The sequence below is a fragment of the Dromiciops gliroides genome, chromosome 4 (assembly GCF_019393635.1).
Source record: "Dromiciops gliroides isolate mDroGli1 chromosome 4, mDroGli1.pri, whole genome shotgun sequence".
In the NCBI taxonomy this organism is placed as follows: Eukaryota; Metazoa; Chordata; class Mammalia; order Microbiotheria; family Microbiotheriidae; genus Dromiciops; species Dromiciops gliroides.
In genome coordinates, this window is record NC_057864.1 from 178,151,596 (window position 1) to 178,165,471 (window position 13,876).

General features: G+C 48.5%; 1 protein-coding gene across 2 annotated transcripts in view; it reads right to left on the reverse strand.

Annotated features, from left to right (window-relative positions):
• Positions 1-349: 349 nt before the first annotated feature.
• WFIKKN2 (WAP, follistatin/kazal, immunoglobulin, kunitz and netrin domain containing 2) overlaps positions 350-13,876 on the reverse strand; it is a 32,247-nt gene continuing 18,720 nt past the window's right edge. Inside the window, exons 1-2 of one of the 2 annotated variants that reach the window (XM_044004146.1) lie at positions 10,081-10,682; positions 350-4,334 (exon numbers count right to left, since the gene is read on the reverse strand). In XM_044004146.1, the coding sequence (XP_043860081.1) occupies positions 2,820-4,334; positions 10,081-10,269 (1,704 nt within the window). In that variant the 5' untranslated portion in view covers positions 10,270-10,682 and the 3' untranslated portion in view covers positions 350-2,819. Of the gene's footprint in view, positions 4,335-10,080; positions 10,683-13,876 lie in introns of those variants that run through there. The other variant, XM_044004147.1, reaches the window with a different exon arrangement.

Genomic DNA, 13,876 nt, shown 5'->3' on the forward strand with positions numbered 1-13,876 from the left:
GACTTTACAAAGCATCATTAGACTGCAGGTGGATCTGACCTCTCTATAATTCCAAAACCCAGGTACTTTGTACATCTTCTCCCCCCAAAGTCTACCTATTGAGAAACTTATTTGAGGGGTCGTTTGGCTGTCCCAATAAAACTCATTTTTCCTTCCTTTTGGTGTTCTTGGTAATGCCAAAGGCCTCAGAACAACTGGGGAAGGAGGCTTTGGGGAACTAATGCCTTATGTCAAAGGGAAAGAGATTAAGCCCTTGTCAGCCCCCCTCCCACTGTAAAGCAGCCATGGCAAAATATCATACCTTTCTGCTCCATGCCCAAACAGCAAGAGCAGACAAATATTTCAACCTTTTAATTATATTTCTCTCCAGACACTCAGGAAAGACAGAGAAATTCTCCACCGTGACCCTCTCCTTTTGTTAGGATCTTAGGTCTTGCCCTCTGTGCTCTCCTGATGAAGAAGGGGGTGAGGGGTGCGGTGCAAAGAACGGGGTGGGGATGGTGAGCTGTTGACTCAGAAATGTTCCACTGTTCAGCTTTCTGTTTAAGATTCAGCAGAAGGAAATGAAGGCCTGATGAGATAAGAGGTGATAGTTAAAGAACAAGTGATCACTCCTTTAGGTGTGCTGCCTTAGAGAAATCCCATGATCACGTGACAAATCCTGTTCATAATGACTGACCACAATAAATCATTCGAGGTGCCTTCCCTGTAAAATGACCTAAGATGATTTCTGAGGTCCTAATTTTTCAAGACTCCTGTTCTAATCTCAGATCATCAATCAATCAATCAATCAATCAGCCAAGCACTTATTACGCACCTACTATGAAGTCAGGCACTCACGGTTAATGCTCTTGGACAATGTTTCTCTGGGTCTCAATTTCTTTCTCTAGTGAGCTCTGATTCTCCTGCCTAATATCCTACTGATTCCCAATTTGAACACCAGATGGTAGCAGTGAGCAACATTTCCATCCCCTCAAACAAATAGGCTTCTCTTCCCTTCCACCTTTCTTCCTCCTTTCCTCTCCCATATCTTTATCTAGAAACAGATTTTTGTCTCCCATGTCACTTTCACAACAGGGAAGGGAAGCAAAGTGGCTTCTGATCTTCTTGAAATGTTCAGAAACGGTGTGTGTGTGTGTGTGTGTGTGTGTGTGTGTGTGTGTGTGTATCAAAGGGCAAAAGGGGGGGGGCATTGCTAGACTAGATACAGGTGATAGCTAAGTCATGTGCACCTGGGAACACTCAACCAAGAACTCACACTGACATATTTCTGTCCCATTTATTTTCCTAACAGAGCAAGCTATTGGAAAAAGGCCCGAGCTCTCAGCTAGGGGAAAAAATCAGGACATCTATTCCAGGACCCTTGTTGGGCAAAAAAGAAGAAATCGCATGCCTCAGTTTCCCTACCTATGAAATGAGACAAAAAATGGTATCCAAGAGGAAAATCTCCAAGAATTGCTCTGGTTCGGTCTGATGTATATCCCCCTCAACCTGTACCTAGAATAAGATGGAATGAAATGAGAGTGTCTGCTATATCTAGGCAGGGGCCTTCCCCAACTGGGAGCCTGCACTAATGTGGGGATGATAGCCTGGCAAGTAAAATATGCCCTGCTATCTCTTAAAAGGTTATGTCCTAGAGTCCTCTGTTCTCCATTTTGGGGTTTTAGCATTTTTGCATGGACTGGCTGGAACAATGCCCTGGAGAAGCTGTGAGAATTAGTTTTTGCTGAGATCGGTGGGAGTCTTGGGGAGGGAATACAGAAATGGAGCTCCTCATAAGCTGGATAATGGGGTGACGGACATCAGAAACTAAACAACAGGCCCTTTTGCCCTGCCTCTGCTAGAGATTTCTCGGGTGTTGTTTACCTTTCCTTTGGGGATGCAATGAGAGATGGGCCAGAACAGAACTGGGTCTGCCTCCCCAGCTCTCTCTAGAAGCCAAGCTGAAGGAAAACGTACCCTGTTGATGTCTTTGTAACATTAAGCACCCCAGGGTATGTTTTTCCAAAGCACAGACTAGCTCCCACCCAAAGACACCTGGTCCACATATGAAAACTGGGTCACCCACCAGGTGGAGAGAGGGATGGCCTGCCCTCCAAAGTTCCCATTAGCCTCCAGTTGGGGCAAGTTTTAGGTTCTGCTCTCAAAGTGGAGGACTCTCCCTTTTCCCCCAATCCCCCAACATCCCCTCCACCAATCCTGGATTTTAGCCCAGAGGCAGCCACGCCCATTTTAACTCAAGGTATTTCTGCCCCCACATGGCCACAGCAGGCCAGGACAAACTGTTCCCTATTCTCTCCCTCTCCCTTAGCACAACAACTCTTCCAGCTCATCTAGTCTCTCTCTCTCTCTCTCTCTCTCTCTCTCTCTCTCTCCCTCTCTCTCTCTCACACACACACACACACACACACACACACACACACACACACAGAGTTACAGAACCCACAAGTCTGCCTTATTTAGGGGTAATAGAACAGGGGCAGAGGCTACCAAGGAAGGTTTGAAGAGACCCCCAGGGAAAACTGGCTACATCACCAAGCTGGCTCTTAAATCACTAGGATGGAGATAGGCTAAAGGAGAAGTCGACCCTTTTCTAAACAAAATTAACGGGACTAAAGATTTTCTTCTCCGGAGCAGGCTCAGGAAATGGTGACTTGCTGCTGACTGATTTTTTTTTTTTAAGTTTTCTTATTGGCCTAAGTAAGACTCAGGGTTGGTCCTAACTATGCCAGGTGTATTTATGCTCAAGAAGGTGATTCAGGGAAGGGGGAAAGGGGTAAAAGAGGACTATGGAGGAAAGGTACACAAAGAGAAGGGGGTCAGTGAAGGCCAAGGAACTCCTTAAGGAGCTCACAGGTCTTCTTGTGCAAGACCTCCCGAAGCTTCCTGACCCGCCTGATGCTAGAAGGCCCCACAAAGCTATCTGGCTGAAGCACCGCCATGCCACCATCCACTTCTCCCATAATGATGAGTGGGGCCTCACTGACAGTTATGTTGGGGCAGGGGCAGGCCCAGTCCATGTGCAACAAGGTGATCTCCAATGGCTCCTGACCCAAGAACTGCAGCCCCATCTTCTCATCCTTCAGTACCTCCTCCACAGTCACGAGGGCTCGTCCAGAATCTGGCTCCTCCGTCACCTCTGAGACTCTGCCAAGGATGACAAAGTCGCTCCGGCAGAAGCTTGTCACCAGCTTCTGCCGGGCTTTGCAGGCCCGACATCTCTGGCTCCCCCGAGGGAAGGGGCAAGTCTCCTCACAAGCCTCTCGGCTCTCGAAGTTGTTTCCGTTGCCCCCGCAGCCTCCATAGACAAATGACTGGCACTGGCCGGTCTGCCCATTGTATGCCCAGCGAGGAGAATAGGCTTTGCAGGGGCCCTGCAGGGCAGGCAGACCACACACAGCCAGGGGTCCACTCATGCACGCCAGCATGCATGCCTCATAGGTCTCAAAGTGATTGTGATTGTGGTAGCAATTGCCAAAGGTGAAAGTGAAGCAGTTATTAGCTTGGGCATCATAGTGCCAACGGGTCAGCTCCTCCCCACAGTCTTCCCCATCAGGTGGCTTCAGGCACTCGTTCATGGGGAAGGCCGTCCCATTTGGCCCATGCTCTGAGGCTGACACCTCCCCCCGCACCACAGACAGAGGGAAATCTACTCGAAGGAGCCCCCCGGCATTTTTAGCCGTGCAGGTATAGATGCCTGCATCCTGGGGTTGGGCATTGTAGATAACCAACTGGGCGATGTTCGTGACAACCACATTGCCGCGTACATGGTTGGGCCGCATGACCACATTTTCTCGGTCCTCCAGCTGTTTCTCCCAAGTGATCTCTGGCCGAGGGCGGCCCACTACATCACAGAGGAAGCTCACCGTCTCCCCTACACGGACTGACTGATGGTGAGGGTGATTGAGCAGGGCTGGGGCTGCCACGTCCACCATGGGAGTTTCTGGGGAGACGGTGGTAGGGCTCAGAGTGGTCTCTGGTGGTGGGGGGCTGGTATTGGGCCAGGTAAGGTGGTAACGACATGTGACTACGGTGAGCGTGATGCCTTTGGAACAGGCCTCAGCATCCATGTAGCAGCGATTATAGTAAGTAAGGCCATCAGAGGCACAAGTGAAGCTGGGCTCCTTCTCACATCGGTCCTTGCATTTGCAGACAGGCTGGCCATCCCAGATATCACACTCAGAGCCCTGCTGCAGGCACATGAAGTGGTCACAGGTGGCCTCTCGGGGCATCCCCACAGGACCCTTCTTGCCCTTCACATCCATGTACCGGGCAGCCACACAGCTCTTGGTGCCACAGACGTTGGGACAGCATTTCTCATATGTCTCACACTCCTGGAAGGAGCCAACCAGAAGGAGGTTAGAATGTAAGGGAGGGAGAAGGGAGGTGGGGGAGAGAGCATCCTGGGGGGAGGGGATGTTTTATTTTTGTCTTGGGATCCCTGGCCCGGTGGCTAGCACATAGCAGATGCTTAATAATTATGGAGTAGGCCTTTAAGGTCCCTTTCAGCTCCAAATCTCTGATCCTGTGATTCTCCTAGGGGAAAATGGGAAAAGTGCCCACAAGCCTAGGGTGAAGGAACTTAAGTTTGTCCTTATCCAAGATTTCTAAGGGGCTGAAATCAAGGCAGGAATGAAAAGCCGCAGGTAGTACGTGGACTGCTGCTTGTTTACAAGACTCACTCCTGGACGTAGCAGGCAAGGCACAGAGAAGATTAGGAGCAACTCCTGCCCAGTGGGTACGACGTGTTATTGTCGAAAACATGCCATGAAATCTTTCTTTGTTTCAGCTCCAAGACTGTGTTGCTAATTTCGAGGAATTAAACTAATACGTGGATTAATAGCGAGTGAATTCTGTAGTGGCTGGGCATCACAGGGACATGCTTAACTGGCTCCTGGTGTTTAGACTCCATGAAGCTGTAAACTGGGTCTTGGACACTGAGCCTCCTCCAGTACCTCGAACAGTGCCCAGTATACAACAGGTACTTAATATATGTTTGTTGAAGAATGAATGAGTAAATAAATGTATGAAACACGAATCATCCCAGTTTTTACAAGAGAAAAACAGAATAGACAACCAGAAAGATATTAGGCTGGGCATCCAAGAATTTGTTTCTATCCCGAGGGGCTGCCTAAGCATTTAACTTACCCATTTTGGTAATCAATGAAACTGATCCATAAAATTACAGATCAATGAAATTGAGGCCCTAGGGAGAGTTGTCCCTGTTATCAAAGCAGATAAGTGGCTCAGTGCATAGACCACTGAACTCCGAGTCAGGAAAATGAGTTCCAATTCTTCCTCAGACACCTTCTAGATGTGTGAGTCACTTAACATCTCTGTTCCTCAGTTTCTTCATCTACAAAAGGAGGATAATTATAGCGCCTATCTCCCAGGAGGTACTGAATGAGATAACATGTAAAGTACTTTGTAAACCTTAAGATGTTATCTAAACTCTAGTTATTATCACTATTTATTCGTGGTTTTTATTTTTATTGTTATTATTGTTGTTATTGTTGTTGTTGTTATTATTATTAAGGAAACGATAGGACAGGGATGGCTGGCTCTGTGATAACTCAATCGGATTGCTTAGACAGGTCTCTGACGTAGGCTCCCATTCTGAGAGAGAGGGAGGGACGGAATAATCCATCCCAGAAAACAGCCGCAGTCAATCCCTCCCAAAGCAAAGGTCAGCCAGGGCGTAAGCGAGGATTTACCAACCTGGACGTAATCGCCTCTGATTTTCTCCGGAGTCACGCACGGAAGGCATTAGTTTAATTCCTCGAAATTAGCAACACACTCTCAGAGCAGAAACAATCAAGATTTTCACGGGTGTTTTTTCCGACAATAACACTTCGTACCTACCGGGCAGGTGTTGCTCCTAATCCTTCTTTGCCTTGGGAGCTACTCCAGGAGTAAGTCCCGTAAACAAGCAGCGGCCCACATACTACCTGCGGCTTTTCATTCCTGCCTTGATTTCAGCCCCTTTGAAATGCCACTTCAGCTAAGAGGGGAAAAATACTAGTTCCTCTCCCGCCTCTTTGCAACTGGCCTTCCCGGGGGTGGGGGTGGTGGAGCTGTTTTTTCCCCTCCTGCTGATAAGAATGGCTGTTTTGTTCTTTTGAGGGTAACAGACCTTATTAGCCCCAGACCTCCCTAAAGAGAGGCGTCTGTAGTGCGGTGGAAAAGAGACTGGCCAATTCCACCATGGATGTTTGCAGGCTACTTCTCTGGGCTTGGCTCTCCTTAACTGTAAAGTGAGAAGGGTAGACTAGATGATCCCCAAAGATGCCACAGTGAAGAGAGAGCTGGCTTGGTAGCCACTTTAGCTGGGTGACCCTGGGCAAGTCACTGGTGATCTGGGCAACTCTCTGAAGACCAGAAGTGCTGGCCTGAACTGGTAGGGGCACGTTCCTTACCAAGTAAATCCCTATGCCAGTGAAGTCACCGCTCCAGTCCCAATCCCTAACCCTCCTTTCTCTAAACTAGTTCTTAGTCTTGTGTGTGTGTGTGTGTGTGTGTGTGTGTGTGTTATAGATCTCTATGGCAGTCCAGTAAAGCCAATGGACCCCTCCTCAGAATGATGTAGTTGTTGTTGTTGTTATTTTAAGCAAAGGAAATGCTAAACCAGTTAGATACTGGTGAAAATAAAGATGTAGACATTTTCCCCATCCAATTTCACACAGCCCTTGAAATCTCCCCATGGACTTCAGAACGCTCTTCCTCTAAAGAAATGGAACTTCACCTAAGATGGGAAGCTCTCAGGTTTGACTACAGTCAAACCAGGTGAGAGGGAGATCAGGAAAGACGGCAATGTGGTAGAAAGTGGAAGGAAACCATTCGCTTCCTTTTCCTTACGGCCATTGAATCTCACAGGTAGCTAGTGCTCAATAATGGACTTCAGGGCTTGGAAGTCCGTGAAAGGAGGACCTACAAATGCAAATGTTGCTGGATCCGGCCTCAGACATTTAACACTTAGTTAATAGCTGTCACTAACCCCAATTGCCTAAAAAAGAAAAGAAAAAGAAAAAGAAAAAGAAAATGTTGCTGGGAGTGTAGGCTGAATGTAAGCCGGTTCATCTGCTAAATTTCTATCAGAGAGAAACTAAGATCACTCCAAATCTTCAGCCATCCATGTGATACAGTGGCAAAAGGACTGCTTCTGGAGTCTAAGGACCTGCTTTCAAATTCCACTCCTGAAGGTTACTGTGTTTGTGATTGTGGGCCTCAGTTTCCTCATCTATAAAATGAGGGGGTTGGACTACATGGCCTCTGAGGTCCCTTCCAACTTTAGCTCTGTGATCTGAAGTGTGCACCCTCATGGATGGACATGCAGAGTTGGCAGGGGCCACGTGGTTATTTTCCATCCCTGAATATTACCTGTTGCAAACCTTGACCAAATGCAGTCCACATCCATACCAACAGAGCAACCAGGCTTCTTGCCCATCCACAAGCCAGGTGAGAGGTCCCCAGCCTCTGAAAATACATCCTCTCATCTCTGTTATTTCTCAGAGCCAACATGAAACATTTGTGTTGTTTGCAATTGACTTGTCCGGGGACTTGTCCCAACTGGGCCCTGGACTTGGGAAATGGGAAGCCCTTGTTACTATTCTGACTCTGTTGGTGTAAGTGAAATAGTTGTGATGAAGGAAGAGGGTTGAGAGAGGGCTACTTTTCCCCCACACCCAAAAGTCCGAAAGCCAAGCATGTTTCCTGATTCAGGCTCAGAGCCATGGAGTTGGTCATAATGCCCAAGACCTCCATCTATCTGCTGGCCTTTCAGGCTAGGTAGGCACCGGGTCAGTTGGCCTGGAATTGCTTCAGCCTGGGGCACGAAGAGAAATCATTTCAAGATAAATGCCAGGCAACAGTGGACCATGGTCTCAGGCTTCCAGAGCCTGCTACTCTTAACAGATTGAAAGGATCGTAGCTCTGGAACCAGAAGGGGTCAGAAGTCATCTATCTAACTCTTTCATTTTGCAGATTGGGAAACTGAGGCTCTGGGAGTTTAAATGACTACCCAAGAGTCACACAAGAGCCAGAGGCAGGTCCCCTTACTCGAGAAATAGCATATTTTCCACTGTTCCATATTGAATAATAGGGACTGTGATTTCATTGATATAGGTAATGCACAAGCAAAACTTCCTCCACCAATGCAGGGTTGGTATCTTCTTGATAACTTGTATTCAGAGAAGGTTGCCTGGAGCACCCAGTTGTCAGGCAGGCAGTCAACAAGCATTTATTAAGCACTTATTATGTGCCAGGGCAGCTAGGAAGCATAGTGGATAGAGCACTGGGACTGGAGTCAGGAAAACTCATCTTCCTGAGGTCAAATCTGGCCTCAGACACTTTTCAGCAGTCTGACCCTGGGCAAGTCACTTAACCCTGTTTGCCTCAATTTCCTCACCTGTAAAATGAACTGGGAAAAGGGAATGGCAAACCACTAGTTGTGTGACCTTGGACAGGTCAATTTCTGGCCTCAGTTTCCTCATCTGTCAAGTGAGCTGAAGAAGGAAATGGCAAATCCCTCTGGTATTTTTGCCAAGAAAACCCCAGACAGGGTCACGGAGAGTCAGACACAACCGCAATTATGTGTCAGACATTGTACGACTTGCCTAGGCTTAAACAAGTATATTCATAAGGTGGGGTTTAAAACCAGGTCTTCCTAGCTCTGGGAAGGGTAGTTACCTACCCATTGTGCCATTCAATTACTCATGGAATCACTGAATTAGCTGAAAGAAAGCCAAAAGGACCCTTAGATATCATAAGATTTAAGGCTGAAAGAGAGCTTGGAAATGATTTGGCTCAATCAATCTGGTTAAATATAGATAAGGTAACAGAGGAGGAACAGTGACTTGTCCAAGGTTACACAGCTAATTAGTGGCAGAACTAAGTACCAGTAACTAGAAGGGCCCAAGTTGAACAGGTTTCTCATATAATTTAGAGATGGAATGAGCTGCTGTTCAGTCAAGTCCAATTTGTATGACCCCCATTTGTTGTTTTCTTGGCAAAGATACTGGAGTGATTTGCTATTTCCTTCTCCAGCTCATTTGACAGATGAGGAGACTGAGGCAAACAGGGTGAAGGGTCACACAAATAGTAAATGTCTGAGGCCAGATTTGAACTCCTGACTCCAGGCCCAGGGCTCTATGCACTGAACCACCTAGCTGCCCTGGAATGAGCTACAGAGATCATCTAGGAACTTCATATTACAGATCAAGAAACTGAAGTGCAGGGATATTCTCCTAAAGTCACACACAGAGTCCGGACTCAAACCCAGGTCTTGTGACTCCGCATTCGGGGCTCTTTCTACCACAAGACACTGCCTCCATGTTCTATACTTCCTCATTTTTGCTATGGAAACTAACGAAGGGTTGCTAGGAGGGAATAACAACTCCCATTCACCATTACTTTAGTTTAACAAACTGCCTTTCCCACAACCCTGTGCCAGAGGCAGGGTGTTATCACCCCCATTTCACAGTTGAAGAAACTGAGGTTCAGAGAAACAGCGACTTGAGTCAAGTTCAGGTCTCCCGGTTCCGGGTGCCAGACTCTTTCCAACGCCTTACTTTTGGTTTCAGAAATTGACCTGTGCTGGGAGGGAAGCCAAGGCTCCCCCAGAATGAGCCCCCTCAAAAACAGCAGCCGCAGCAAGCAAGGGGCTTTTTTTGTCCTCGGTGCTCTTCTGCCTCCCACTACTTACTCACTAATTATTGACTACATCTTTTCCCGGACTCCACTAGACATTGGGTGGAGGCAAGCAGCTGCAGGCAGGGAGGTTCCAACATTGGTCAGGACCCAATGGATAAGCATCTTTCTGGGAGGTACGAAGGGGCCTTTCCCATTTCTTTTCCCAACCTTTTCCATTTCTCCCCAACTTTCCAAAGTTTGTATTTTAAAAAATAACATGAAACCATCTAACCTGGACAATCTTAGGGCGCACAGTGTCCCCGAGCCACATTCAAATCTGGCTGAGCCCACACGTTACATACATTATCTGTGGCCAGTGTTGCGATCCATTAGGCTTCCCTGCTCCCCAGGATACTGTGGGGCTTCTTCTCCCATCCCGACTCTCAGACTCACCTGGTCCGCTTCACACTCCCGCTTGCAGGTGCTCTGAGCGTCAACCCAGAGATTCGGGTTCATGTCGTTGGGGCAGATCCCAGCGTGAGAATACCGAATAGGAGGCAGCGCCTGCCCCACCGGTGGCATCTCCAGGAGCAACAAGGCAGCCAGAGGTCCCCAACAGACCCACAAGCGCCAGGACCACATGGTCCCTTCGCAGAGACTTCTCCAAGGGGAAAAAATAATCTTCCCCCCAGCTAGAGGCGGCCTAGCACCCACCCTGGATTTCAATTCTTTTCCTCCAAGGGACTGGGATACACCTGCCCCTTCCAACCCCAGCGAGGCTTTTCCACTGCCCGGAGTCAGGCTAGGCTGGTTAGCTTTCAACTGTCCAGATGAAAGGGTTTCAGGAGCAATCCGCCCCTACCCCACCCCTTAATTTGAAGAGAAAGCAGCTTCCCTGGAGGCCCCGGCAGCAGGACTCCTGCCCTGTGCTCTCTCCACCGAGCAAGTTGTAGAGCAGCCTCGATGCCTGTGATCGACGAGTTGCTGCGCTGCCTCTGTCCCGTTGCCGACCCACAGACTTGTTGCAAAAAAAAAAAAAGAAAAAGAAAAAGAAAAAAAAAAAGGAAGGGGGGGGGAGCTGGAAACAGTTTAGGCGTCTGTATCTGGCACCGTGGGACACCTGCATGTTTCTGAGCTCAGGGAGGCCTTTAACCCCTTCCCGCGCCGGGAATGGCATGTACTTCCGAGGGGGAGATTGGCTCGGGACGAGGCCACGGGAAAAGAAGGGATTTCCCCCCCTCCCCACTTCGCCTCCCTCCCCCCCCCCCTTTCAATACCCCTACCCCTCTCCAGGACAGCCCCCCCCCCCGCCTCCAATCCCAGCCCTCCCTCCCTCCTCTCTCCCTCACCATCTCCGAAGGAAATCGAGAACACACAATCGCTTGTTACAGGGAGGGACCCGCTCAGCCCCGGCGGTACCCCCTCCTCCACCCCCATCCCCACCTCCACCCTCACCCCGGCGGCCGGGCGGGCCCTGATAACACATTGGAGAGCAAATGACGTGGAAAAACAACAGGCTAGTTCGCTGCTTGCTGCCGCTGCCTGAACGCCCTCCCAGCCCGAGGGAAGCTGAGGCCGAGAGGCCGCCCGGGAGCCGGACCAAGCAACCCTAGAAGCAGCAGCAGCAACAGTGCTGCGTGTCCCCAGTTAGGAGCCTCACCACTACTCCCCCTCCCCCAACTCCTCGCGAGCCCGAGTACTGGGCCTTGGGCCCACGGTGGAGGCGGTCTGGGTCACACAATTGCTCCCCGAGGTCCCGCCTTGGCCCCCAACCCCTGCAGAATCGATACCGGGGAAGCTGGGGTGCGGAGAAAGACTGAGGGGTCTAGCTGCCCGCGCACCGCACCCCACTCCCCACTCCAGGCAGTGGGGGCGGTGGGTCTGGGGCAGTTCGCGGGTTTATCACATTCCTCCACATTCACACACTTCTTAAGGCTCAATGAAAACCACACAGTCAGAGGTGGGAGCGGAGCCCTCCCGGTCGGGGAGATGGCCTGAAATCTAACCTCTCATTACCATGCCTTTCGAAGGGCTTTAGAAAACCATCTTCTCACCACTGAAAGGCTATCGAACAGTTGGTGGAAGGATGGGGATTGAAAAGCGTCCCCTATGCCCTCTCCCCTTGCCCCTGCACAGCCCAAACTTCTCTAACTTTCTTGGTCAAGACAAGACTGACTTAATTGTGTGTGTGTGTGCATGAAATGGAATACTATTCACGTAAGCTAGGCATATATACACATATATATGTATGTATATGTGTGTATGTCTATATGTATATGTATTGTATGTATATATATTTATATATAGCTATATATAAATACATAGCTGCCTTAATTTATCCAAGCACTTTCCATTTGTTATTATTCAGTCACGTCAGAGTCTCTGTGACCCCAGTTGGGGTTTTCTTGGCAAAGATACTGAAGAGGTTTGTCATTTCCTTCTCCAGCTCATTTGACATATGAGGAAACCGAGGCAAACAGCAGTTAGGTGACTTGCCCGGGGTCATAGAGGTAAGTGTCTGAGGCAGGATTTGAACTCAAGATTTCCTGACACATCCAGCACTCTGTCTATTGTGTTTCATTGCTGAACAGTCTATACTTTGAACTTAATCCAATTTGGCAAATATATCTTAAGCACCTGCTATGTGTAGGATCCTGTACTGGGCACTGGAGACAGCATCAGGTCCTGTCCTCAAGGAGCTTACATTCCACATTTGTGCACCTGTTGTTTTTCAACCACTACAGATCATAGAATGATAGATTTGGAGCTGAAAAGAACCTTGGAGATCAACCACTCCAACCTCCTCACTTTATGGGAAACTGAGGTCTCAGAAGGGTAAGTGATTTGCTTAATGTCACATATAATATCATAACAGAACCAGGATTCCTAGTTATGTGACATAGAATAGCCTAATTATTACCATTTCAAATGCTACCTGCTTTCCACAATACCACAAAGCACTGTATGTTTGTTTGTTTGTTTGGGGGGGGCAATGAGGGTTAAGTGACTTGCCCAAGGTCACACAGCTAGTGTCAAAGGTCTGGGTTTGAACTCAGGTCCTCCTGAATCCAGGGCCGGTGCTTTATCCGCTGCGCCACCTAGCTGCCCCTGACCACAAAGCACTGTAATTTTATATTCACCATTTTGCGGATGGGGAAATTGAGGCAATAAAAGCTTAGAGGATTTGTTCAAGGTCCCATAGTAAGTCAGCAGTTGAGCAAAGATGGAACCTAGGAGTCCCATATCCAGGTTCTTTCCCTCACCAACATCTAATATCCCTTTAGGGAGTACATTTCATCCTCTAGATTAGAATTTCAGCAGCTGCTTTGCCTGTAAATAAGTGAAATGTAATTATTTTTTCCCTTATAGACTTTTGTCTCTTTCAGCAGTTTTGTTTTGTTTTTTTCCTCCAGATTATGGGTCCTCTGAGCTTCTGCCTCTCTGCTATGTGGACTTTTTCTAGTAAAATCTCTTTTCTGTTTATGTCAAACAGATAATGAAGGATGTCACATCCTAATCTCCCAAATTGTTGGAATATACTTCCACACCAAGGCTGCCCCTGTAATGAAGTCAGACAGCAGGCGATGTCTGTGGCTATGCATTCCCTGTAATTTTATAAACCTATGTTCCAGCTGCTCCGGGCAGGGGCCTCAGCCTCACTGTCTTGTTCGATTGCTGTTTGCAAACGGTGGGGGATGCACAGTGTCCTTTGATGTTTCCAAGAGAAATGTACAGTGACACATTAACAAGCAGGACTTAGAAAAATTGTCACAGCCCCATTACCCACAGAGATGCAGCTGGGAGAGAACGGCTGGGGCCCACAAATTCCTACTCTGCAGCACAGCCAGGATGAAGGATGGAGAACAGAAGAAGAGGGTTGGGGGGGGGGGCGTGGGGTGGAGGGTATGAAGGAACGCAGGAGAGGACACTAAGGTGGAACAAGTTTTTCTTTTGTTGTAGGGATCAAAAGAGAAATGGAGGAACTATCCTTCCTCGTCATGGTTGCTGAGGCTACCCCCCAATTTGATGCCACTGAGAAGAGGGGGTTGGGCACTCTCTTCCATATTCGCATCTAGCTCCTAGTACCCCTCATTCCCTTGCCAGCTTCTTTGAGAGTCCGTAGAGTGTTCTCACAAAAAGAAGAGGACCTTGAATACCCTTTCCATACTTCTCACCCAATCTAGGCCTTTTACCCCCAAACCCAACTTGGAACTCAGCTCCAGGAAGTGCTTAACTCCACTAACTGAAG